Below are 26612 nucleotides of genomic sequence, written 5' to 3'. Positions count from 1 at the left end.
ATATCACCCAAGGCTCATCACAAGTGCCCTCCTTTATCCCCATCCCCTATTTCATCCATCCCCCCCCCCCCCCACTTCTCCTCTGGTAACCAGCAATTTCTGCCTATAATTAAGAGTCTGTTTCTTGCTCGTGTGTCCTCTCTCTCTCTCTCTCTCTCTCTCTGTCTCTCCCTTTGCTCATTTGTTTTGTTTCCTAAATTGTCTTTATCGGACTTATTTCACTTAGCATAAACTCTCAAGCTTCATCTATGTTATTTCAAATGGCAAGATTTAATTACTATTTATGGCTAAGTAATATTCCATTTTGATTGTGTGTGTGTGTGTGTGTGTGTGTGTGTGTGTGTATAACACATTTTCTTTATCCATTCATTAGTGGAAGGACACTTGGGCTGCTTCCATATCTTCCCTATTGTAAATAACGTTGCTATCTATAGACATTGCATGTATCCCTTTGAATTAGTGTTTTTGTATTCTTTGGGTAAATACCCAATAGTGAAACTGCTGCTGGGTCATAGGGTAGTTCTATTTTTAACTTTTTGAGGGACCTCCACACTGTTTTCCATAGTGGCTGCAAAGGTTTATATTCCCACCAACAGTGCAGGAAGGTTCCATTTTCTCCATATCCTTGCCAACACCTGTTGCTTCTTGTATTGTTGACTTTAGCCTTTCCTAATAGGTGAAGTGATACCTCACTGTAGTTTTGGTTTGCACTTCCCTGATGGTAAGTGATGATGAGCACCTTTTCATACATTGGCTGGCCATCGGTATGACTTCTTCGGAGAAATGTCTCTTTGTGTATGACCCTGATTTTTTAATTTCCTGTCCAGTTCTGTTTTCCATTGCATTATGCTACTTGCCCTCAGATGCCAGGTAAACAAAGGATTTAGACTCAAAGGAACCAACTCCACGCCCCCCCAATTTTTTCTTCCCTTCTGATATAGTGGAGTTACAAGCCTGAGTTGAAATACTGGTGCTGCCAGTCACTAGCTCTCTGACTTTGGGCAAGTTATTTAACCTCTATAAGCAAGACTCAGTTTCCCCCTCTTTAAAATGGAGGTAATAGAGTCTACTTGGAATAGCTACTGAGAGCATTAAATAAAATACTGGAGAGGAAAAAAAGCCCCTGACACAGTATAAGCACTAATTGAAGGGTCCCAAGAAAAAAGAACAAACAGAAAAAAGGCCCAGCGAGCATTTCCTTTTGACTCTGGAAAGTGGCTGCAGCCGCTTTACTGTCAAATTCGCAGATAAATGGCTCTGGAAAGAGAGGTTTGTTAGGAGGCAGAAGTCGCAAAGAGGCCACAATAGCTCCAAAAAGACAAAGAAGTCAAGGAGTTTGAAGCAGGCCCGCGGACTGAATCCCCAGCAAGGACTCTCTGGCAGGAATCTGGAAAATGTAATGGGTTATTACCCAACAGAATGTCAGGGACACCATATCCCAATAATACAGCACCTCATGGAGGGCTGGGAGGCCCTGAGACTCCCTCCCAGATGGAGCAATCAGACATATGACTTGGTGATTAAGGACTTATTTCACTTAGCATAAACTAAAAGCTAAAGCTAAAGTGCTTTGTGCTCATCCCTCCCACCCGCCCCAGCCTGGGGCCAGAAGTGACCACTCATTCCCAGTTGAGTCCACTCATCTGAGGCTGGGGCCCAGGTGTCCCAGACTGAGGATTGTCTTATGTGCCTGGCAGGAGAGTGACACTGGGCAGGCTAAGGCAAGTGATATAGGAATGTCTGTGACGAGGAAGACATAGACATGGCCAACACACACATGAGAAAATGCTCTGCATCACTTGCCATCAGGGAAATACAAATCAAAACCACAATGAGATACCACCTCACACCAGTGAGAATGGGGAAAATTAACAAGACAGGAAACCACAAATGTTGGAGAGGATGCGGAGAAAAGGGAACCCTCTTGCACTGTTGGTGGGAATGTGAACTGGTGCAGCCACTCTGGAAAACTGTGTGGAGGTTCCTCAAAGAGTTAAAAATAGACCTGCCCTACGACCCAGCAATTGCACTGTTGGGGATTTACCCCAAAGATACAGATGCAGTGAAACGCCGGGACACCTGCACCCCAATGTTTATAGAAGCAATGTCCACAATAGCCAAACTGTGGAAGGAGCCTCGGTGTCCATTGAAAGATGAATGGCTAAAGAAGATGTGGTCTATGTATACAATGGAATATTACTCAGCCATTAGGAACGACAAATACCCACCATTTGCTTCAACGTGGATGGACCTGAAGGGTATTATGCTGAGTGAAATGAGTCACTCGGAGAAGGACAAACATATGTTCTCATTCATTTGGGGAATATAAATAATAGTGAAAGGGAATAGAAGGGAAGGGAGAAGAAATGGGTAGGAAATATCAGAAACGGAGACAGAACATGAAGACTCCTAACTCTGGGAAACAAACTAGGGGTGGTGGAAGGGGAGGGGGCGGGGGGTGGGCGTGAATGGGTGACGGGCACTGAGCGGGGCACTTGACGGGATGAGCACTGGGTGTTATTCTGTATGTTGGCAAATTGAACACCAATAAAAAATAAATTTATTATTTAAAAAAAAAGGAATGTCTGTGACCCCTAATCCTGCTTATATGTCCAGATATGCAGATTTCAGCAGTTTCAACTGCTATATTCCGCAGGCCATTCTCTGGCCGAGGCTAGGATGATATGCTGGGACAGGTCAGGGATGGCATTCAGCTGGCACAAGGTGAATTCCACTGAGATTTAAGCCCAGATGACTCTCTCCCTGGGGAGGGTCCCAGCTGATCTGAGCCATAAAAATTGAGGGAAGGACATACTCAAAAGCTCCAGAGTCAAATCAGGTCTGCTGGAGGGAATGTCAAAGGGAAATGGCTGAGCAGCAGCAGATGACTTCAGAGGTCAATGACAGAATCTGCACCTACACTTATGCAGGCCACGTTACCATGATCCTATTAGTGCAGAGCTTTTTCACTTCAGAGAAGGGTGGAATGAGAAGAAAATTCAGGGCTTCTGTTCCTGAGAAACATCTTATGAAAAAGGGTAGTTTATGTACTCAAGAAAGGGGCTGCAACGTCTCCCACCAAGGAAATGCAATAATGCTGAAAGATGATAACTAAGTTGAAGAAAGAGCATTTTTCCAATCAGGCTGGCTCCCCTACTCACTGCCTAAGTCATTTTAGACAACTTGCTTCATTCCCTAAGCTTTGGATTTTGATCTACATAGTGAGGACCAACAACTTTCCTGCCCTCCTCTGTGGTTATTGTGTGGAATTGGTCAGGTTTTGCCTGGTTTTGAAAGTGGCTATATGAAAGTTATCATTAACACTACTTTTGTTAAGACTACTTGAACTTGGCCTCTCTCTCTTTGTCTCTCCTGAAACTAATATCACACTGTATGTTAACTGGAATTTAAATAAAACTTAAAAATACTACTTGAACTTGGTAGGCACACATTCACAATCTTTAAGGCTCAGTTCAGATTGCGTCCTACTTGTAAAAAAAGTGAGCATGAGCTAGAAGGAAAAGAAAAAGGCAACTGGCAACTAAGTTGAGGGAGGTCAGGCCTCACCAACCTCACCCTCTTCATGCCACACTTGGGGGACTTGAGTCCTTCCGCCTTGTGGTCACTCAATGGGCTATGAGAGAGCCACCCAGACCCCACTTCTACCTACTTTAAAAAAAATTCTGGTGCCTGGGCCCCAGTCATGACAAATTATATTCGAATCTCTGGGAAAGTTTTCATTTGTTTTTGAGTGCTTTCCAGATGATTCTAAAGTACAGGCAAGATAGAGAATCACTGCCCTGAACAAACATAGCCAGGAAAGAGCCGCAGCATAGGTCTCTGGAAAAATTCTAGCCAGAGGCCAGATTCAGGCCCATTCCAATCATTGGTCCATGTTCCTTCTAGGCCTAAGTGAAGGAGCAAGAGAGCAATGAGCGGCCCTGCTCCTATACCTGAGAAATGCTAGGTCCTGGCAAAGAGCTTCCTACATCATTTCTCTGGGTGGATGCAAAGCCCTTTTCCTTTGCCCAGCTTCACTCCTAGAGAGGGATTCTGTTTAAGAAAGAGATGTTGGCTTTCTGGCAGGGGGTTTGTATCTTACTTGGCCCCAAGTGGTTATTAGCAGCTCCTTTCACTCTCCCATAAGGATACATCTAACGAGCTTAGGCTACAAGAAATGTGCCCACCCAGCCTTCATCCTTGGATCTCTCAGAGGTGGGTCTTTGTTCAAATTTGCACAAATGCTGCAACAGGTGACTGTCTGGCTATGCCCCCTGCCCCCAAGGGACAGAGGAAGAGGAGCCTTCACAGGGGCTCATACATAACAGCTGTTGTGAATCTGAAGACTGCCAAGACTTCCCTTCCTGACCTTGGATGGGACATTCAGAGGAGTCTGCAATACCCTGTCCTCTGGGAGACTGGGTAGACTTGTCTCTCTGCTACTGCTGCTCTTAGCCGTAATTACAATTCTTACTAGATTTTTACAGGGGTGGGGGACAAAGAGAGGAAAGAGATAAGACGAAAATAGCACTCATCCCACATTCCAAATGTCACAGGAGGGGTGTCACGGCAAGGGCTGTTGGATTTCAAGCAGCTAGCTTGGCAGTGCTAGTCATTGGCTGGCCTCTAGCTTGTTAGGTCACAGGCAGGACTTGGGGCCCCTACTACACCTGTTGGGATGCCAGTCTCAATCTCAGCCAGAGCTACAATTGGATGCCAAGCTCCCAGGCCCATGCAAGCAACACCTTTGGAGTCTGTCAGAAATGAGGCACTACCAAGGCACACAGCCCAGGAAGGGACAGTACCATGGGACTGGGTGGCATTATAGTGAAGCCACTAAATCTTCTTGCTGGCTAGTGGCAGGTTCACATGTGTGGCTCTCCATGCTAATACCCCTCTCTTCTTAACACTCCATGTCCACACCAAAGATACAGGGCCTCAGGGATTCTCAACCAAGGATGCTATGCCCCAGGGGACCTTTGGCAATGTCTAGAAACATTTTTGGTCATCACAACTGGAGAGGCATGCTACTAGTATCTGTTGAGTAGAGCCCGGGGATGCTGCTAAATGTGCTACAGTATATAGGAAGGACAATCCCCACAACAAAAGAAAGGCTGACTCCAGACTTGAAGTGTGACACCGTGAGGCTGGCCTCTACCTTACCTGGGGGCCTCAGCCCACCTTACACTTCCAGGTATCCCCACCCCTCCTTGAGGATGTCCCCGGGGGATGAGCCAAAGACTGGATGCATGACTCAGTGGAGGTCCCTTGTTTGTGGATCCTGTCGAGCCTTTGTAGGCAGGGCCAGGTCAGCCAGTGATAGGTGGCAATTCTAGTTTAGAGTTTTTATAAATTCAGAAGTTATACAAGAAACCCCCAACTGTGCCCCTCTCCCACATGAAACTGTAGCCTGAGATCTGGTATGCAGCTTTAAGTGAGGGAGGCTCATGAGGGCACTGTAGCTAAACCAGACCTCCCTCTGGCCTCATGGGTCTGCTTGAAAATCTGGGTCCAGAGTCCAGTCTGTGGTCTCCTAGGCTGATACTTGATACAGCAGTTTTAAAGCAGGCAGTTGACATTCTTGCCCAGCCCAGGGCTTCCCTATGACAGTGAAGGTCAAAGCTTCCATCTCCTCTGCTTCAGTCACTCCATTAGCTTTCTTGCCCTCGGGGGATCCTGCTCCCAACCCAGTCCCAAGTGCACGGACAAGGTCATGGTTAAAGGGAAGGACAGGTGTTTTAATAAGTTGTATACTACTCCTTCACCTCCAGTGGCCAGCCTGGAAGCAAGAGGTGCCAGCCTAACTGGTCTGGGGCAGATGTTAGACCTGTGGCAACTGCTCTCCACTATGATACAGGTGAAAAGATGATTGGATTGAAGGTCAGGAGAACTACATTCTAGCCTTAACTCTACTAGGAATTTGTTGGGTGACCTTCGGCAAGCCACTAACTCTGTCTGGGCCTCAGTTTTCCTGTCTTCTAATGGCCACTCACCAAAACCTAGACCCAGAGAGGGGGTGGGAGGCATGTATGATTCACACTGGCTGGTTCAGTAGAAGGAGCTGTCTTCCTCCTGCACATTTTCTTCTGGGAGACTCCAGTGAGGGTGTTCAGTGGGGTCCAAGACCAAACCCATGTTCCCTTCCCAATATGGCTCTACTGCTTTCCTGCCTCCCAAGGCACTGAACACCCAGGCTTAAACCACCAGCCATCCTATTCTGCCTTCTCTCAACTCATGTATTTAGTCACCAAGTTCTATCGATTTTTCCATCCAGTGGTCATGGTTTCCCAAACCCAACCATGCTCTAGGTGGACAAGCCTGGATTACTTAAGCCCTCCAAGTTCCTGGCCTCTAGTCTCTCAATGGCTTGTCCTGCCAGCTTCTTCCTACAAGACCCCTGCTCTGACCTAGCCACTCTCCTACTCTCAGCCTAGCAGGCTCCCCACTGCCCACTGCCCAGGGCACACACCAGACTGCTTTCCACATGGCACTTGAGACCTTCCACACTTTAGACCCAGCCTGCCTTGAAGCTGCAAACTCCTGTTATTCATCGGTATGGAGGTCAAACATTCCCTCTCATGAAATCTTCCTTCCCTGACTTCTCACTAATCCCCTACCTGCCAATGGCTCGTTTAAATTAAGTGACCCTCTATACATTTCCACTACCTTCTCAGCAGCGCTTGAGACTGTCTCCCCTGTTCAACTGGAGTCCCAATGCATTGGGTCCTATTGGTTGCAGTATCCCCACTTCAGTGTGGTAAGGGCTACAGAATGTTCTGGCAGCACCTAGACAGGAAGTCCTGTTTTCCAACTAAACAGTGTACTGGCCTGTGACTCCACCCATCCCTCTGGAATCACTATAGCAAAGACACAGAACTGAGAAGGCACACTTGCAACTCAGCCAACGAGATGACCAGCAGAACACCTTGCCCCAGGGCAGAAACCACAGGGCCAGGAACCAAGGCCCAGAGGTGTAAAATGGGAAAATAACCTCTGCCCAAAGCTGTAGGCACTCTAGCCTCAAGAACACTTAGCTCTTCTATCCCAAGCTCCTTTGAGGACATCCTGGCCTGCATGAGAAGGGACATACGCCATCTCCTGCTTCCTCTCTTGGCCTGTAAAGTCTTGGCACTCATCCATTTTGACCCTGTGCCACCACTTCTATATCCCACCCCCACTCCTTGCATACTTCCTTTTCCTTTTGCTGATGCCAAATATATACTCCCAGGCAGGAAATGCCTTGAAGAAGCCTGGCACCACCCTGAGATCCAGAAAAAAATTGTCTCTTACAGAAAGAAAATCAGCCTAGAAGTAGCCTCTTCAGGCAGGGTCTGTTCCCTCTTTGAAAACCAGTGGACACAAGCCCTCTCTGAGCCCTGCAGCCAAAGGGAGGGCTGGGATTTTGAGCATTGGGGGGCGGGGACAGTTGGGGGGGAAGGGTGCAGGCTTAGGCCATGTGGGGTGAAGGCAAGAAGAATCCAAAATGGGGACCTAACAGCTGTGTATTATCTAGAAACAGTTTTTGGGTGCACTAACAGGCTCGCAATCTGTGAAAGTGGTATTTAGTCTTGGCTCTGCTACTTACTTCGTAGCTGTGGCTATGTTCATTACTGATAATAATCCTTATGATATTGAACATAATCATGAATAATAATTAATATCAAACACTAATATCTACTGAGTATTTACTATGTGCCAGGCCCTGAGCTAAAGACTTGATACAGATCATACTGGGCAAGACTTAACTTCTCTGTGTTTCAGGGTCCTTATCTGTAAAATAGCACTATGATTATAGCACTGACAACAGGAGATTTTTACAAGTATAAAATGAGATGATAATAATAACAACAGCCAAAGGGTTCTGAGTCATTTTTTTTGTTCCAGGCAAGGTACTTTTGATGTGGTTTACATCACTGAATCTTGACAACAATCTTGTGGGGGTTAGGTGTTAGGATATTTTTATTTGACAGATGAGAAAACTAAGGCCCAGAGATAGTGAGTAACTTGCCCAAAGTCAGCAGTTAGGAAGTTGCAGGTCAAGATACAAATCAAGGTGGTCTAGATTCAGTCTTCCAAGTCTACCAAGTTACAATACTCTTCATTAAATAGAAGTAGCCTTGGCCCTATAGATACAAGAAACGTACACCAGGTGTTTTGCAGTATGAACTCTTTGCCTGAAGTAACTTCCATCCATGGAGAAAACACTTGTCCATCCCACATATCACGTGGTCTTCAGGACAGCCCTGTCCAAAGCAGGCCCACTGCACAAATGGGGAAAATGAGGCTACAAAAGGTCAAGTGGCTTCCACTAGACTACAGATGGGAGCCAGGAGCCTACGTAAATGTCCACAGCCATCCTATTGATTTGTTCTCATGTTGCCTCCCTGGGATCTCTCCTCTCTGAATCCACTAGCCTCTGGATCCTGGGTTAGGCACCAAGGTCTGAAAGTGAACAATAGCCAAACTCCCCTGGAGCACCTGGCCAGAGCCGCTACCAGGCCCATACTTCCCGGGGTGGCTGAAGCTAATGTAGGCCATCATCTGAAGTACTCCCTGGCCCCTGCTTACAGGCAAGATGGCAGAGAAGGAGCTCGAAAGAAATGGAGCTGACACCTGGAACAGCCTATGGGAAGGAAGTCTGTAGCTCCCAAGGGCCCTGAGGTGGGAACGTTGTAGGAGGGCTAAAGCTTCTGGACAAAAACTTACCCTTCCACATGCCCCATACCAGCATGGGCCACACCTGTCGGAGGGGGCACAAAAGTCAATCCGGCCCACCTCCTGCCAGAGGCCCCTAACCACCCACACCTTCTAAATAATGAAATCTCAGTGTCAAAAGAGTTCATAATAATGTCTCTTCTTCCCTGATGCCACACAGCACCCTGTTCTCCAGCCCTCATGCTGCAAGGTTCTAAACAGGTAGGCCTGATGCTGTCAGAACCATCTTCCCAGCTTCCTCCTACAAACCCTCCCCCAACAGCACAGCTCTGCTTTAGAGCATGGATACCCAGCTCTTTGATTTTCTCTCTTCTCCATCTGTCTACCCTGGTGGGGAGGGGGCAGGCAAGGACCCCAGGGCTATTTGCCCAAGAGTGACTGATCACTGGTGGGTACAATAAGCAGTCAGGGACAGAAGGGAGACCCAAGCCTCCACTCTAGCCTCTTGGCTGGGCACCAGAGAAAGGGGGAAGGAGAGGCATGGCACCGTTGCTAAGGGGGGGGGGGTGGTAGACTTGGTCCTGATCCCAGTTCCATCATTCCCGAGCTATGTGACCTTGAGTACATTCTTCATTTAACCTCACCTTGCCTATTCCTTCATATGGAAAATGGGGATGATAGCAGTACCGACCTTACAGAATTATCATGGGAGCTAAGTAAGTTCAAATGTGTCAAGAATTTAGAGTAATTTACTATTATTATTGTTTGTATTATGGCCATAAATGCCACTCAAGGAGGCCAGAAGGATCCCTCCCTACAGGTGGGTGTGGCCAAGGAAAGCTTTTCTGGAGGAAGTGGAATCTGAAGGACAGAGAAGTCCAGACCTAATGCCCAGGAGGCAGCATGTTTGAGCATATCCCCCGGCCTGTGAAAAATAGCAAAGTGACAGAAGGTAGCAGAAAGGACCATTAAACAACAGTCACAGTGAGAATGCTGCTTCTATTATTGGATTTAATACTCAAAACCCCATAAGGTAGGTACATAGCTCCACTTTATAGCTGACAAAATGGAGGCCCAGTGCTATTTACCCCAGGACCCCTGCTCCTCATCTTAACACTTCCCTGCCCCAAGTTCCGTGTATGCAACTCAGCATGTGTTTTGCTTCATCTCTACTTTGGCCTCTTTCCCACATGCCCCTCTTTGTTTTTCACATTTAGAAAGCTCTCCTCTGGGGCTCCTGGATGGGTCAGTGAGTTCCATCTCCCTTAGGCTCAGGGCATGGTCCCAAGGTCCTGGGATTGAGCCCCACATCGGGCTCCCCACTCAGTGGGGGCTTGCTCCTCCCTCTCCCTCTGCTGCTCCCCCCACTTGTGTGCACTCACTCTCTCTCTGTCTCTGTCTCTGTCAAATAAATAAATAAAAATCTTTAAGTAAAAAAAAAAAAATAGAAAGCCATGCTCAGGTGGGGGCTGCTCAGGTCAGATGTCTGGGACCAAGCACTTCCTAAGCTGCCTGCACATAGCCCCAACCTAACTTGACCTTGGAGCAGAAAAGCTGGCTACAAGTGTGCATCTCACACCTCAGACAGGCCAGCCTTTGGCCACCCCAGATAAAGGACAGGAAATCCTTGGCTGCCTACCCTGGAGATTGCTTCCTCTACCATGGGAACAGAGTTGCAGCCTGGGCAGAAGTTCCTCTGTGGTGAGGAAGCTGCCGAGTCAGCCCCAGCTTCCTTGGCTGCCAGATGTGGTTTGGGGGAAACAGGGAGGCTGAGCATCAGGAGACCTAGGCTCCAAATCCTCCCTCCTCAGAGCCCATGCCTTCCCCCATCTGGGCCACAGGTGGGCATCAGCAAGGATCACACTGCTTACTGGGCTGCTCTGAAAACAGAATGGAATCATGGGGGTGAAAGTGGCTTGGAAATGGGAAGAAATAGGAAGATTCATCATTGTCATCAACTGCAGAGGAGGAACAGCTGAGTTGGTGTTTCTGCCTGTCTGATTCACCCCTCTAGGACCCACTGTGGGCATGGTTCATATTCTTTTCTGGCTTCAGTGCTCCTCAAAATATTCCCTTCCCTCCACCTCCCCCAGCTCAAGGGAAGAAAGCATGTGGCAGGAAAACAGGATACACTGGCAGCCCCCACAGAGTATACTGCAGTCAACTCATTAAAGGTGAGTACCTCTTCTCACCAGACTTGGTGCGAGGCCCTAGCCAAGAAGGCCCCAGACTCCAAGGTTTGCTCAGTCATGAGGGCTGGCTGGACCCAACTAATGAATCAGAGAGTTGCATGAAGTATCTGGGCCCAGGGCTCTGGTGGTTCAGATACCTGCTGGAGTCACCAGAAAAATATAAGAGAGAAGTCTTATTTAAAAAGCTCAGTTGAGAAAAAATAAACAGGAGAGTGAGGGGTTTCCCAAGTCCCATTTTGCATTTTCAGGGCCACAAATAGTAGCATGTGCAGAGAGGACAGTAACGAGGCTGGGAAGGGGCCCAGTCCCAAGTCCCTGGAGAAGTACTTGGAGGAACTGAGGCTGTTTGGCCTCCAGAAGAAGCAGGGGGATTTGGGTTCCATCCTCACACCTCTGGAAGTCAGGGAGAACATACATTGGCTAGGTGGTCCCGGTGGGGGGGGCAGAGCCAGGAGCTAGGGTTGTAGAAGCCACAGGGATACAGCGTTCAGTTCAACATAAGCAAACACTTTGGGACATTCTATGAATGGAAGCAACTGCTCTGAAACACTGCTCCCAGGTACTGAAGATGGGGGAACAGGAGCTACACAAATACTTGGGTTCACAAAGAGAGTTGGACTGAGTGTCCTTTAAAGGCCCTTCTTCCTTGAGCTCTGCCAGCTTCCTACCTCCAGGGTATTGTGGGAGAAAGCATAAAGTGACTGGGGCTGGCTAAGCCCTTGACCATTTCCCACAGAGACCCAGGATCCCAGGAGCACCTTGGGCTGGTATTGCCCAGGGAGAGCAGGTCACTCATTAACTTGTGGCTGAATGGGTTAGAGAGGGTGGTCACTTGGGACAGAAGTAAATGTGGGGAGGGAGGCTAGAGAGCAAACCATACAAAAACCCATGTGTGAAGAAAACCAAAGCTGTGGCAGTTCAAGGTCTGGGGAGCCAGACCTGACCAGCCAACTGATGATATTTAGTGACCAGGCCAGGCAGAATTTAAGCCAACTGACCTTTGCCTTGTGGACAAACACAAGATTTTGGCTGGGAATGCATAATTTTATAGCTGGAATGGAACCCAAGGGACCACTGAGCCCTGCCACCTTCCCTGCCAGTTTTAAAGATGTGGAAACTGAGGCCCAGAGGAAGGAAATGTCTTCTCTACAGTCACTCAGAGAGGCACAAGAAGAAGCCAGGTCTCCTGACTCTATATTAGGCCCACATGGTTCACTAAATGCTGCTGCTTCTCACTGAAACTGCAGAAAACTGTTTGGGGTCCAGAGCTTTCCAAATTGGACCTGGCCTGACCCTTCCCAATTACTACTGCTTGTCAAGATACAGGCTCTTGGAAAAAGGTCTCCTTCTCCTCCACGATGGAGGCATTAGCCTTACAGCAGCAGCAGCAGTGTGGCTGATAGCTCATGTCCCTGCCTGACGTGAAAGGCAGCTATACAGAAAACACACACACACACACACACACACACACACACACAGCCCCACTAATAGCAGATCCTTTGGGTGGGTATTTCTCGCTCTTTCAAATTGACCTTAGAGGGTCAAGGGTTCCTGGAAACACCCCCAGCCCCTTCCGACTCTGGTGTCTAAAGATCCCCCTAACCCCACTGCCCATCTGAATCCCTAGCAACTCAACTCCCTGACCCTCTCAATAACCACCCAGGTGAATGCATGTCCTTTGGCAATATGAATAGCAGCTTCTGCTTGCCCAAACCAAGACACAGGGGGCAGATGTGTAATTGGCCCCAGAAGTTCAGATGAAGGAATGCTTGTTAACATGGGGGGCGGGGTGAGGTTTAAGATGGGATGCCCTTAAGGCCTGGAGTAGACAGGGAGTTAGTTAATGGCCATCCCCAGAGGTGACTTTTCAAGGTGGTAATTCTGTGGCTCAATCATTAACCAAGCAGTGGCAGAATCCTAGGCTTGTTGGAAAGGAACCACTCCTTTCCCAAGGACAGGCCAAGAGCAGGAGGCTGTAGCCAGGGAGAGCACTCATGGGGCCTTTCTGTCCCTCTCACAGCCTGCTCGGGCAGTGAGAAGAGAGACATGGATGAGGGAAGCTCTTCCCCAGCTCCACATGGTGGTGGAGGAGGGCTGGCCCCGATGTGGAGGAAGTCAGCACACCCTTACTGAGGTGGAGGGGAAAGGGAAACAGTGAGGGTTTTTATCATGAGAGAGGAAGCTCCAAGCTGGGCCTCCATGATTAGATGACAAGCTGGGAAAGAAGCTCATCCTGAATGCATCCTGTTTTGCTCCAAAGTGGCGGGGGGGGGGGGGGGGGGGAGGTGGTTAGGGGAGGGGCCAGGAGGAGAGGAAGCTCCCAGGGATTCTCTTGGGACAGCTGACCTGGAGCTCCTGGGTGGCCCTGGGACTGGGCAGGCAAGTGGGAGAGTTCACCCCTTTTACTGCTAGAGAAGCAAGGCACGGAGTCTCCACAAGAAGCTTCTACAAGTCACAGCTTCCTCTGCTCTAGGAGCCGACTGCTGTAATATAAAGGGCTAGGGCTCCCTAATCCAGCTCTGACTTTGCCTGGGCCTCTCTTCAAAGGTTCAACTCAAATGTCACTCACTGCCTCCCCTCCATCAGTCACCTTCCCTTCAGTCAAAAGCAATGGCTGCCTAGTCAGGCCTCCCAGGGGCAAACAGCCCCCTCAACGAAAATGACAAGGATGATTAGAACTATGAACACTGTCAGGATATTCGATGATATTAAGGGGCTGTTCTAGATGGACTAATGGTACAATGGCTTTTTTTTTTTTTTTTTTTTTTTTTTTTTTTTTACAAATTCTTATCTTTTAGAGATATACATCGAACTACTTAGAGATACATTGACAAGCTGCCCTGGGGATGTGTTTCAAAATAACAAAGAAAGGTGAAGTAGATGGAGGTGTTAATTGGCAGGACAGGCCACCTGCTGGGCAACAGCTAACAGCTGTTGAAGTTGGGTGATGAGTACTGGGGCCTTATTACACTAATTGTCTCTACTTTTCTATATGTTTGAAAGGCTTCATAGTCATTTTTTTAAAAGGTGCTGGCTGGGGCAGCCCTGGTGGCGCAGCGGTTTAGTGCCGCCTGCAGCCCAGGGCTTGATCCTGGAGACCCTGGATCGAGTCCCACGTCAGGCTCTCTGTATGATGCCTGCTTCTCCCTCTGCCTGTGTCTCTGCCTCTCTCTTTCTCTCTCTGTCTCTATGAATAAATAAATAAAAATCTTTAAAAAAAAGTGCTGGCTGAGGTGAAGACTTATATGCCACGCATTATTCGTACCACGAACCCCCATACTTGATGATAGCCTCCCTGATTACACTCTACATCCTCCATAAGACCTGGCAGGCCTGAATTTAATGACAATCTGTACAGTACTTGGTAATGTACAAAGCATTAGCCATAGATCCCCTCATCCAATCCAGGAAGGTGGAAACAGTGTGGGGAAATCAAGAGCGGTCACAAGGGGAGCAACGGAGCCTAGATTTAAGCCTCCCATATGTCCAGCTCCCAGTCCCCTGTGCTTTGCCCCACATCACCCTGCACTCCTGAGGAACTTAACATCCAGTTAGCTGTATCAGTACCCTGAGGGTCAGGGTAAACAGGGACAGCAACCAGTGACATGTGAGTTCCCAAGGTGGAGGGCTGGGCAAGAGGAGACTGAGCACACAACACAGCGTTTCAAACCTGTAACAGACTAATTCAATTACTCACCCCCTACTCACGTACACACAAACCAAGACCATGGGTCACAGAGGAAAAGAGCCTTAATGAACACTTGATGCCAACAACTGTATGCCTAGCTTGTGCTCAACTATTTTGTTCAGGGATGTAGGATGGGGGAGCTCACACTTCCCATCCTAGAGCCCTCAGATTTTGAGATCTCTTATCTCTATTTATCTGATAATAGCCTCCCAAAGGCCCATGGTTCAGGGCCAAGACACTTAATCTTACCCAAACTTGAAACCCAAACTTGAAACCCAAAGCTTCTCTCTGTTTTATTCAAGCCTGAGGTGGTCCCTTCTTCCAGCCAAAGACCCCTTGCCCCACCTTCTCCAAAAAAGAGAAGCTTTATGCTTTGACTAAAACTGCCATCCACTGACCCTGAACTTCCTGTGGCTGGAACAGAGAACTCCAAGAGTGTCCTAGCAGAAAAGTACCAGCAGCTGCGACAGCATCCAGATTAGAGACTCCAACCTCTCCTTCCTCTGGAGCCTTCTTGCTTTTGTGTTGCTGCAGGGTATTCCTGTAGCTGTCTCCAGCGGTCCCCTCTGCTCCCTGTCCAATTCCTAGTCTTAAGAACAGAATTTCAAAGCTTCAAGAAGGCAGAGAGGGTCAAAGTTCAGGCCTCCTTGTGGCACTTTCTTTGCTCCTAAACTCAAACTCAGGAGGTGTGCTTTATTAGGGAAGGCCCCTCCAACCACCCTGTACAACTCATGCCCCACTCCCCAGCACTTGCACAAGACACACAGCCCCTTTGTTCGCCTTCTGCCCCTCTTCTTGCTCTAAATACCAATCTCTCAACCTTATCTCCTCTCCAGATGGGGGAGGGGAGCTGCAGATGCACAGTGAGGCTTAGCATACTTCTCTAAGTTGCTTAAGAGGTGGACAGAAGGCCAGGGAAGAGGGGAAATGGGATTCTGTCCGTGGTGTTTCCTAGCCCTAATTACAAAGGTCCAGGGAGCAGAAATTTCAAACCCCAAATCCACAACAAAACTGGACAAAGGTCAAATCCCAGAAATGAGGACCAAGCCCAGAATGTCCAGTGCTATGGCAGCTATAGCTTTAGGGTGAAAGAACCCCCAAGCCCCCAACACCATTGTTCCCATCACACTCTTACCCATTTGCTCCATCAACCATTCATAAACCACCTGCAGAGGTGCCTCTTCCTCTATGCCCTCGGGCTGTCAGCCTTCGTATCCCCCAGATAGAAATCGTCTATCCTTTATTCCAGGCAGATGGAAGTGAGGGGGAAAATTCAAAGAGCAAGAAGAAAAGATGTAGGTGGAGACAGGAACCCTTAGAGTGGGGGCGGGAACAGCTCCCACACTAGGAGTTAGGGTTTGAAAATAGCCCTGGGTGTGATTCATCACCCTCTTCTCCTAGGCAGGCAGACCTCAGCACTCCAAGTGGTACACAGAGCAGCCAGGCTTCTCCAGCCCAACCTCTGGAGTCCCAGGCTCTGAGTTGGCCCCACTCCTTCCCACCTTCAGTCTGGCTGTTGTCCTGCTTGCCCTTCTCACCACTACTAGTTTTCCAGCTGGTTTGGCTGCATAATCACCACAAAGCTTTCCATCTGCATAGGTCCTGTCTCCCCAAGCATCTCAAAGACAACCTTTTCCCCATGGGTTAGGAGCCTGGACCTGTGGGTCAAGTCAAAATGTCATGGAAGAGACTGGCCCTTTAGATACTGAAATCCAGCCCACCATCTGAACTTGAGTGTGGCTGAATGTGCACAAGTGCAGTTGAAAACACTGTGGCCCACAGAAGTAGCGTGACTCACCCAAGGTCACATGAATTAATGACTGAACCCCAGTTTCCTGAGTCCTAATTCAGTGCTCCACTTTAAAGAGACTTAGGAGAAGAGAAATGGAGAGAACCCCAGGCTACATAATTTGGAAATCCCAAAAGCTGCCACTAAAAGGAAGCCTTCCTTCAGAGCTTCAGTAATCCAAACCCAACTGGGACTTCATGGGGAGACTAAGCCCTGAAAGATGCGACTTATTCAAAGGTTTTCGCTTGATCCCCACAGCTACCTTAACACCAGGAAAGTCTGCATCGGTTCCCAGAAGGGAGGACAATGGCCAAGGGGAAAGCCCATAGGGCCCGCCAGGGATTCCTGGAAATGCCCTCAAAAGCAGACGAAGGAAGAGGGTAGGCAAGGTGGCGTAGAGCCCCAAGGGCCGACATCCCTGCCCAGTTCCAGTCCCCCTCCAAAGACCCAGAGCTATGGCTCTGGACTCCCGCAGGCCCCGGATAACAGGCCGGGCCGAAAGCCTTCTACTACCCTCCTCGCGGGGCTTCCCTGGGGAGAAGCGCTGCCAGCAGGCTCAGGGATGCCCCCAGTTTCGGCGACTCTGACCCCAAATCCTGGGGGCAAAGGTGGCTCGGCTGGCTTCTTCTGGGTCTCCTGCGTGCGCTGCCTGGCCCAACCACTAAGAGCAGGGGGAGGGGGGGCTGGAGAGCGCCGGAGACTAGGCCCGGCAAGGGGCCCCAAGAGGCCCTGCCCTGTTGGTCGGGATTTCTCCCTGACGCTGCCCCAACTCCTACCTGGAGGCCCCGTCCACCACTTTGGGTTCGAGACCCTGACACAGCGGCCAGTGGGCAGGAAGTGAGTGCAGGAAGGACTGCTCCGTCCGGGACACGATCAGAGCCTGGGGTCTGGCGAGGGTAATGGTGCCAGTCAGAAGGGCAGCTGCCGCGAGGCTGCTTAGCTGTTGTCAACCAGAGGCCACTTTCCGCACAGGTAGGGAGGAAGCCGTGGCGAGTCGGGCGCTAGGGACGCCCCGCCCACCTACAGGCCCCTCGACCAATGAGGGCACAGTCCGGCCCACTGGACTTCCCAGAAAGCGGCCCAGATGGTGGTGGGCGGGGCTCTGCCGTCCAGCTCCTCCGATATCCGCGCTGCTGCCTCTTGCTCAGGTCACACCGCTGGTGGGGAGGGGGTAGGCGGGGAGAAGTCACAGCCAGAACTAGCGACCGTGGGTGAAGGAGCGAGCTGGCCACACGCACAGACTATTATTCATTGGACTCTGAATGTGCCTCGCACTGTATGGGGGATTTAAATACATGTGCTATGTGCACGTGAAGGTTTAGTGGCTTGCTGAGGATAATTTATGGGGAGTTCAGAAGACAACTTAAGTGAGATCTCTGATTAGTAGGGACAGCCAAGAGAGAATCTTGGACATTAAATATTTGAGCAGGTAGTTGCCACTCCCACTTTGCACAGGCCCCAGCATTCTGCAACTTTCCCACTACCCCCAGCTCTCTACCTCAAGTCTAAACTCTACCTCCGCAGAGAAATGCCAGCAAAACTTGGGGCATATGCATGGATCATGACAGGCGAGGGCTCCCAAGAGTGTGACAGCAAATACCATCAGAAAGCTGGTTTATATTCAATAATAAATAGAGTGTTAAGATTTGATTTCTTTCTTGCCTTTCTTCACAAGGGTCCCAATACAAGTTCAAAACCATGATGACTTCATTGTTGAATTGAGGACCTCCTATTAGCCAGGACTGGGAGTACTACAGACAACATGCCATCCATTCACCATCCTCCACATTTACAAATACAGAAACTAAGAAGAGATGACTCTCTCAAGTGAACCCACCAGATCCATGGTAGGGATCATACCTGCACATCGGTTAGGAAGCTGAAGCTCCTAGAAAGCAGGGCCCACATGCACCTCAGTTGTTTGCTAGAGCACACAACACAGACGAGAGCAAGACTTCATGTTTATTAGGACAACAGCTTTGTTAAGGTCACCCAGGCAATGGCAAAGACAGACATAGTCCCAGGTACCACCCTCCTTCTGGTCTTCCTTCCTTGCTGGCCCTGATGAGAATCAGAGGAGAAATGATGAAGCAAGGCTAGCTCCAGTGTGCACCCTCCCCCCTTTTCTCTCAATGGCAAGATTGGAGTTGGCATTTCATTCAAGATGAGCCATGTCCCTGTGGGTCTTGGGTGTAGATGAGACCTATACTCCAGAACTCCCTTCTGGAAACAAAATCCTACCCAGAGTCAGGAACCCCTGTAACAGGTGGGAAGGTAGACGACCTCCTTCCTGAGGCTAGGCTGTCATGTTTGTAAGCATCCCCAAGGTCCTGAGTTGGAGCCAAATTTACCTTGCTTTTGGAAAACCCTAAAAGGGTATAAAAGCACAGCTCCTGCAGGATCCTTACAGCTTCCCTAAGGGAAAGAAACCATGTCAGAGGGGCCCCTGAGAGGCTCAGTGGTTGAGCATCTGCCTTCAGCTCAGGGCATGATCCTGGAGTTCTGGGATCGAGTCCCACATCGGGCTCCTTGGATGGAGCCTGCTTCTCCTCTGTCTGCCTGTGTCTCTGCCTTTCTCTGTCTCTCATGAATAAAAAGAAAAGGAAAAGAAAAAAAAGAAACCATGTCAGCCAATTCCATCCACTTCATCGTGCCAAGAACGGTGTCTACAGTAGTTTCTCAGTACTGTTTAAAGATATTCAAGGGACAACCATGAAGAAATTGCAATCATATAAATAACGGCCAAACCCCGCTAGCCTTTTAGTAGATATATTTAACTGACTCAGAGATGATGGATTCTGAGACACTCAGTTCTTTAAAAAATAAACAATAATCAAACCAGAAAACTAAAAAAGAAAAAACTATAGAAAGTACAAAACCTACAAAAGAGCAATTGCTATAAATGAGTAGAACAAGAACTTCACAATGCCTGGCATAGAGTAGGTACTCAATAAAAACATCTTTTGAAGGACTAAGTGAACACAATAGTCAGGGAAAGTGACAATCCTAATATATGCCATGCACATTGTGACATTTTATTTTTTTTAAAGATTGTATTTATTTATTCATGAGAGACACAGAGAGAGAATGGCAGAGGCGCAGGCAGAGGGAGAAGCAGTCCCATCCATGCATGGAGCCCGAGGTGGGACTCGATCCCCGGTCTCCAGGATCACACCCCGGGCCAAAGGTAGAGCTAAACCGCTGAGCCACCCAGGGATCCCCACCTTGTGACATTTCAAAATGGGCAAAATAAAATAAAATAAAATAGCCCAAGCAATGTCTAGGCTATTTCTTTTGGTCTTTCTTGATCTCCATCTCTTATCCCGTGAACTTCAGAAAAGCAAGAACTCAGCCTCTTTAGAAGGAGATAGCTCATTCCCTTTAATCCTTGCTCCCTGATCTAGCTGCAGGCCCTGACCTAAGCCAGAGTCTTGCATGAAACAGATCTACAGTAAGGGTTCCTGGAACAAATGAGGCAAAGGTACCTTTACACAATCTCCTTTCTGGGTTGCATCCTGAGCAGCTCTGGTAATAACTGAAGCCTTTAGATCCTGGGTGTCCCTTTTCCCATAGGCCCCATTATTGCTTGTGTGTCCTACAGTGTTGTTGCGGCTACTACTACCATGGATGCCAGTTCAGCCACTAAGCAGGATAATGTAGAGTGCATGAGGGTGGTCTGAGGACAGGTGGAAAAGCCTTGGGGTGCATGTGTGCATCTCTATGCCCTAGACATGGGGCTTCCCTCTGTCTGCCACTAACAAAGCCCAGTTGTGTCATACAAAGAGCAGTATGATGGATTCTGAAGTTAGAGGGCATATGTACAAAGCCCAACTCTGCTACTTACTAGTCGTGTGACACTGGGCAAGTTATTTTGCAACTTTCTGTGACTCGGTTTCCTCACCCGTGAATTGTGGATGATAATCACAGCCCTGACCTTTATATGGCTGTTAAGTGGATCCACTAGGCTAAATTGCACTTAGGATGGTGGCTAACTCACGATAAGTGCTCCTAACTGTTAGATGTGGTGACAGACACACTGAGCCATGGGGAAAAAAGCCCTGGATCAGGAAGTGGGCAAGTTGGGTACTACTCCCAGTTCTACCACTTGCTGGCTGTGTCACCAAGGGGAAGTTATTGTGCCACTCCAAAAATCAGTTTCTTCATCTGTGAAATGAGGCTAGCGCATAACCACTAGCAGGCAAAATGAAGACAGTGGGTGTGAGGGTGTGCTGTAAAGGGTGGTGGCAGGTGATGGGATGGCACTGAAGGTGTTGGACAGCTCAGCTTTTTTCCAAGGCCAATCAGCTCTCTCCTCTAGGAGGTGGCAGAGAGAAACTCCAGATGCTGTTACTGAGCCATACCTCAAGACATTTGGGTCCCAGTGAGTGCCTACCTGGACTCATAATGGCCCCCACACCTCTCCCTGCCTAGGAATGGGGATTCTTCAGGCTGTTGCAGGCAGATCCAGAGCCCCACTAGGGAATGGCTGCAGGTAATGAAACAGGTGCTTCCACTCTTCTTTTTCCATGGAGCTAAAGGAGCAGCAGCAAATAATTCCATGGAACTCAGCTGAGAAGAAAGAAGTGGGGGTGGGGGGTAGGAACCATGAGGGGAAAATGGACTTGGACCAGCCCTGAACAGCACATGACCACAGATGCCCTCACACTTGCACACACATTCCCGCATACCACATTGAAAGCCCACCAGTCAAGCTTGGGAGGGTAAAGGCCTGCTCTTTAAAGGTTTGGGGTTCCCCACCCAGCTTCATGAAAGGGGACTATGGATCCGATCCCCACAACATGAAATAGTTACAGTTCATTAAAAAAAAAAAAGTCTCAGAAGCCATGCCATGGCAAGGGTATTTGCAGTAAGAGTGGCTGATGTAGGAAGCAGGAATCTGGTAGTGGGAGGGGCTTGAAAAGGTGAGGAGCAACAGGCACCCCACTGTGCACTGCTAAGTGGGAGTGGGGGACAGAGCTGTGTCCTAGGAGGAGCATAAAGACCACCTCTCAGCCCACAGCCTAGGAGACCACTATGGCTGTGCCCACCCCCACACTCCGGAGTACCTAGAAAGGGGGAGCTCTGTGCTGGGCTAGGAGACCTGGACTGGCTGTGAGGAATGCTGGAGTACTGGCTGAGCCAGACACAAGTCACAGAGTTTTAGGGATCACTTAGTCTCTCTGACACCACCTCCTGCAACCCCAAGCTAGGACATGGATGTACTTATTCTGTCTCACCTGCCTCCCAGAACTATTGAAAGGAATATTTGGGGAAGCTCATGATGAACCTTCATGCACTTGAACTAGGCAGCTAGAGATGGAGGACCCAGGCCCACCCAGTCCCTGCCTCCCACTCCTCCCCAGACGCTCAAGAGTCTTGCCTCCATCTCGCCAACAGACACTAGGCAAAATGTCAGTGGATGGAGAGCTGGCCCCCCAACATCCACACAACAGACCCACTGAGCTGTGACAGTGTGGTGGGCCCCATTTCACACCCGATGGGCCCCTGGCCAATCTCAAAGAGGGCAGGCAAATGGAACACCTCCTCCATTTCCTCAGGGAGGTCTTCCTGCCTCAGTTCAAACAGATGGGCTGAACACTTGGTGAACCTGGCACAGACACCCAGAGCAGGATGTCCACTCCCATTCTCCCACCCCATTCCTGCCCTTCAGAGACGACAGTTAAGGTGCAGTGAGGAGATGAGCAAAAGCAAGTCAACTCCTAACACAAGCCCCATTGCTTTGCTTCACTCTAACCCCACGCACAGTGACAAGCAGCTGAGACCAAAGGAACCCTCCCTGTACCACTCAACAACATTTCCCTCTGCCTGACTTAGTTTCAGCCCTTGAGCTTGCTCCTTCCTGGCCAAGCTCAGTTTTCTCATCTGGAAAAACAGAGCGGAGTCCTGGTTTCTTGGGTACATCCTTTCTTTCCTTTTGTTTTTAAGGGTGGGGATGGAGCGAGGGAGGGGCTTAATCTCACAACCCTGAGATCATGACCTGAACCAAAATCAACAGTCAGATGCTCAATGAGGTGAGCCACCCAGGTGCCCTGGGCACCTTCTTTCCATAACATTCTCTGCTTCTGTGAGCTTCTCTGTGTGTTCCTGTGGGGGGGGGGGTGAGGTTCCCAGAAGCCCAACATCTGTGGGGCTTTTGCAGAGGAAGGGAGTACTTGGGGGTGTAAGAGTCCTCTGAGAATGAAGAGAAAGAGCAGAGGAAAGTGAGAAGAAGGAAGGAGGAAGCCTGAGATAAAAGGTAGAGAAAGAGATGGGTGGTAGGGGGCAGATGCTGAGGTCAAACCACCCAGAAGTCTAGAGATCTGGCTCCTGCCTCCAGTATTACCTCCAGCTCACCTAGTGGCAGTGGACACACAGAGCCTCTGAACATAGCTCAGGATGCTGTCCCCCTGCCTGGGACCTTTCCACTTGTCTCTCAGGGGAAGCTACTCCTGGGACAAAACAGAAAGAGTGAGGAGGAGATGGGGGAGTTAGAAAGGGTGGGCTCTTCCTTCCCACTCAACAGGCTGCCCCATCCATGCATTATGGCTGACCCCATAATGAAACCAGATTAGGTGCCCACGTGGTTGGAGGGCTGCTGGTGGAAGGTGGGGGAGGAGGACTAGCTTCCACAGGTCTCTCCAGGGTCTGGCCCAGTCCAACCCTATGATTATGGGTCTCTAGGGCTTGGTAATCTCAATTGAAGCAGTTAGAACCATCCCCTGGCCACCCACCCTATTTCCCCTGAAGAATAGCCCTCAGAGGCCCCTGGATGCATCAGAGAGGGCACAGGATGTGTGGTGAGGCTCGAGGGCCACTCAACTAAGGGTCTGGGCTCTTGAAGCCCCTCTCAGTGTACCCTTCTCCAAGCATAGCTACCCACACAGACACACACTTCTACACACACACACACACACACACACACACACACATTCTCACTGAATAACAACTCTGAGTTGATCTTCAGCTAAAGCCAGGGGTTCCCTACACATATGCATCAACCCATCAGTACACATGGGCACCCAGGCACTGGTGGGGGAGGCTGGAGTAGAGAACACAGCAGGTAAGCCCAACAGTCAGGGTCTCTCCCATGCCAATGGAGCTCTCATGCTAATGGAAGAGGCAACAGCAGCCTCCAGATAGAGAATACCCAACCCAGGCAGGTGGGTAGCCAGGTCAGGTCCCAGGGGATAGGGACAGAGGGGGCAGTAAGGCTCCCAGGTGGGATACTTGATATCTCTGGATCAACAGACCCCTATGAAACACCAGGAAAGTGGCTCTTGGATCAGGGACCAGGACCCTACAGCTCTGGCTTCTACCCTCCTTTTATCACTGAGGAACTGTGTGACCTGGCTGAGAGTCTGGCTCTCTCTGGGCCTCAGGGTCCACATGTGTACAGTCAGAGTGTCGGCTCTGAGGGATTTCTGTGGGCCCTGTCCTTTAAAGTGTGGTTATGCTCCATGACAAACCCATGCTGAGAAACCCAACCCATTTTGCTGTCTCCTACCTGCCAGGAGCAAGGGAGAACTTACTGGGGGAAAGGAAGCATCAGGGCCTGGAATTTTTTTTTAAGTGCTCAGAGAAACACATTTTTTCAGTTTTTAAAAAGACAAAGTGCCAGGTAGTCTGGGAGACCTGTGGAATGGAAAGAGGCCTTGGGATGGAGTTTTGAGGCAATTCAAGGTGACTCCAAAGGTGCTGCCAGGGTGTCTGGGCCATGTCATGCAACAAGGGGAGAGAGTGAAGCAGTCAGGGTCCCCTGGAGTGATAGGGGGTGTGCGAGCTACCAGCTAGGAAGTAAGACCCAAGGATGAGGAGACAAAAAGAGGGATAGAAGGGCAGAGAGGGTGGGTCAAAGCAAAAATGTAAGCGGAGGGTCAGACATACAGCGGGACAGGAAGATAGACAGGAGGGTGGAAGTGTGACGCCAGAGGCAGAGACAAAGAAAATGCTGGGGGACTGGGGGGAAGGGACATACCACTAATTAAATGCCTACTACATGTTCACGAGCATCCTCTTTTGAGCGGAGGATGAAAGCAGAGGGAGAGGAGGTGGGTGAGGAGAATCCAGATGGACAGACCTTGAGAAAGAGCAAGAGCTGGCTAAGCCTTAGATGAAAGCAGGGGTGCAAGGATGGCAGGTCGGAAAAAAACCGGAGTGCCAGCCAGGGGTGAAATTCAGACAAAAATGAACAGAGGGCAGAGATGAAAATGAGACTGCCACCAAAGACACGGAGGCGAGGGGGCTCGCACTTCGCCTAGCCCGATGGCAGCGCCCCTCAGCCCTGACCCCCCCCCCGCAGGGGTCTGCCCCCGCTCTGTTCACCTGGCTTCCAGCGCGGGGGGTCCCACCGGGTGCCCTTCACGGCCCTAGGCTTCCACGGCATCCACGTCCAGGGCTTTGGGAGCCTCGAAGCTGGTCCCCTGCCCCGCGCTTCGGCCATGCGTCCACCGGAGACTCCGAAGCAGAGCACTGGCTCCTGGGGGGGGGGTCGCATCCAGACAGAACGACAGGCAGGGAGGACTGCGGCTCTGGCGCAGGGGTAGGCAGGGAGGGGCTGAGGGAATGACGGCCAGGGTTGCCCCGCCTCCTCAGTGGCGACTGGAAAGTTCCACGCCCCCACCTGGAGCAGGAAGCCCCCCTTCTCTCTTTTTTTTTTTTTATTAAAATTTAGTTTTATTTCCTTCAACTAGGGATGAAGACAAAAACTGCAATAGTATTGACAACACCTCAAACATTTTCACTAATAACAATCACAGATATTTTATATCACGTTACAGTTGAAGATATCTTGAACTACCATTTACATTCATCAGTACTTCTAAATTATAGTAATGATTAGACCAGCCACTGTATCTTATTTAATACATTAATATAAAAGTACATTTCACTGTTATAAATTTGTTCAATATTTTGATTACTACATTTCAGCATGATTGGTTTCCTTTATAAACCTATTTTTTTTATATATTTAAAAACATTATTCTGAAAAGGAGGCCAAAGTCATCACCAGAAGGCAGAGCAATCAACGGTGCAAAAAAGAAAAGAACCCCTAGCATAGTCTGTCATATGAGCAGCATGCAATTGACATGCCAGGTTTTTTTTTTTTTTTTAAAGATTTCATTTATTTATTCATGAGAGACGCAGAGAGAGAGAGGCAGAGACATAGGCCAAGGGAGAAGCAGACCCCTTGGAGGGAGCCCAATGCAGGACTCAATCCCAGGACCCCAAGATCATGACCTGAGCCTAAGGCAGATGCTCAGCCACTGAGCCACCCAGGTCTTCTGATGTGCCAGTTATTATCACTAGATATTTGAAGGAAGCCCCCCTTCTCTATCCTACACTGGCCTCTAGTCGTTTAGCGCCGCTAGTCTGCCCTCTCCCGTTGCCATGGGCCTCCTCCCCTGGATTGAAGTGACCCTCCGGCCTTTTCCATATTGGCCCCCTATTCCAGCGGGTCTCTCACCCCTGAGCCAACTCCTTTTTGCCGTCCATGCCAGTGCAAGATAGTGAGGGTCTTATCACTAGGTCAGCCCCTCCACCTCCTGTTTCCTCCAGATCTCACCAGCCATGTTCCATGGCAGAAGACATTCTGGAACAGCCAGATGGAGAGGGGAACCATGGCCCTGGCCAGCTTGGGGGACTAACTGACTCGCTCACCCACAACCTCCTCCATGCCCTGCTTCTTACCACTCTCCCAGCTCCATTTTGTGTCTCACCAGAGCAGTAGAACCCTGGGTTCCAGCAACAACACCTGGAAATCCTTCTAGTACCAAGAATATCCTGGATCTTGGGAGCAGAAGCATTTCTTTCTTAGAGACTCTCTTACATTAGAGAAGCAAAACTGAGGCCCAAGAATGTAAATGACTTAGTTACTGTCTCAGTGGGACAATTATCTCTGTTGCAGTCCTGCGATGAGGCTCTAAAGTAGTTGAGCACGGTGCTTGGCACGGAGTACAGTCTCTGTAAAGAAAGATTAACTTTTACTCTCAAAGGTTCAGTACTGGAGATCTACCACAAAGAAAGCCTGGACCAGGACCCTAAATTACATGACTCTTTGCCTTACCCCTAACCTCCGCCCACAGCAAATAAACTTGCATTTCCCAATTTGGGGATCGTGGGGAGTTCTATATGCCTTTGTTTACAATGGGGGAAAGGCAGAAAGTCACCAGTTCTCAGACCTGGCCGCTTCCACTCCTGGTGGTGGCCAGTAAGAAGGCAAGATTCTAATAGTGGCTCCGCACTAACTGGACAAAGCCCTCTCTGAACCTCCATTTCCTCACCTGTAAAA

At 49.4% G+C, this 26612-nt stretch overlaps 1 protein-coding gene across 21 annotated transcripts in view; it reads right to left on the bottom strand.

Moving 5' to 3' along the window:
• Window positions 1-26612, bottom strand: part of STARD8 (StAR related lipid transfer domain containing 8) — an 81556-nt gene that overhangs the window by 17213 nt on the left and 37731 nt on the right. For 4 of the 21 annotated variants that reach the window (XM_072743653.1, XM_072743657.1, XM_072743656.1 and 1 more), the window contains exon 1: window positions 17101-17320. The exons of 4 other annotated variants lie outside the window; for them this stretch is intronic. Coding sequence is in view for 9 of the 17 variants with exons in the window: in XM_025982821.2 (XP_025838606.1) it covers window positions 24647-24818 (172 nt within the window). In the remaining 8 variants the exon portion in view is untranslated. Of the gene's footprint in view, window positions 1-15670; window positions 15870-17100; window positions 17349-20717; window positions 20894-24646; window positions 24958-26612 lie in introns of those variants that run through there. 13 more of the 21 variants (XM_072743655.1, XM_025982830.2, XM_072743652.1 and 10 more) reach the window with 11 other exon arrangements.

This window comes from Vulpes vulpes, chromosome X (genome assembly GCF_048418805.1).
Source record: "Vulpes vulpes isolate BD-2025 chromosome X, VulVul3, whole genome shotgun sequence".
Lineage (NCBI taxonomy): Eukaryota > Metazoa > Chordata > Mammalia > Carnivora > Canidae > Vulpes > Vulpes vulpes.
This window is presented reverse-complemented; position numbering and strand designations above follow the sequence as displayed.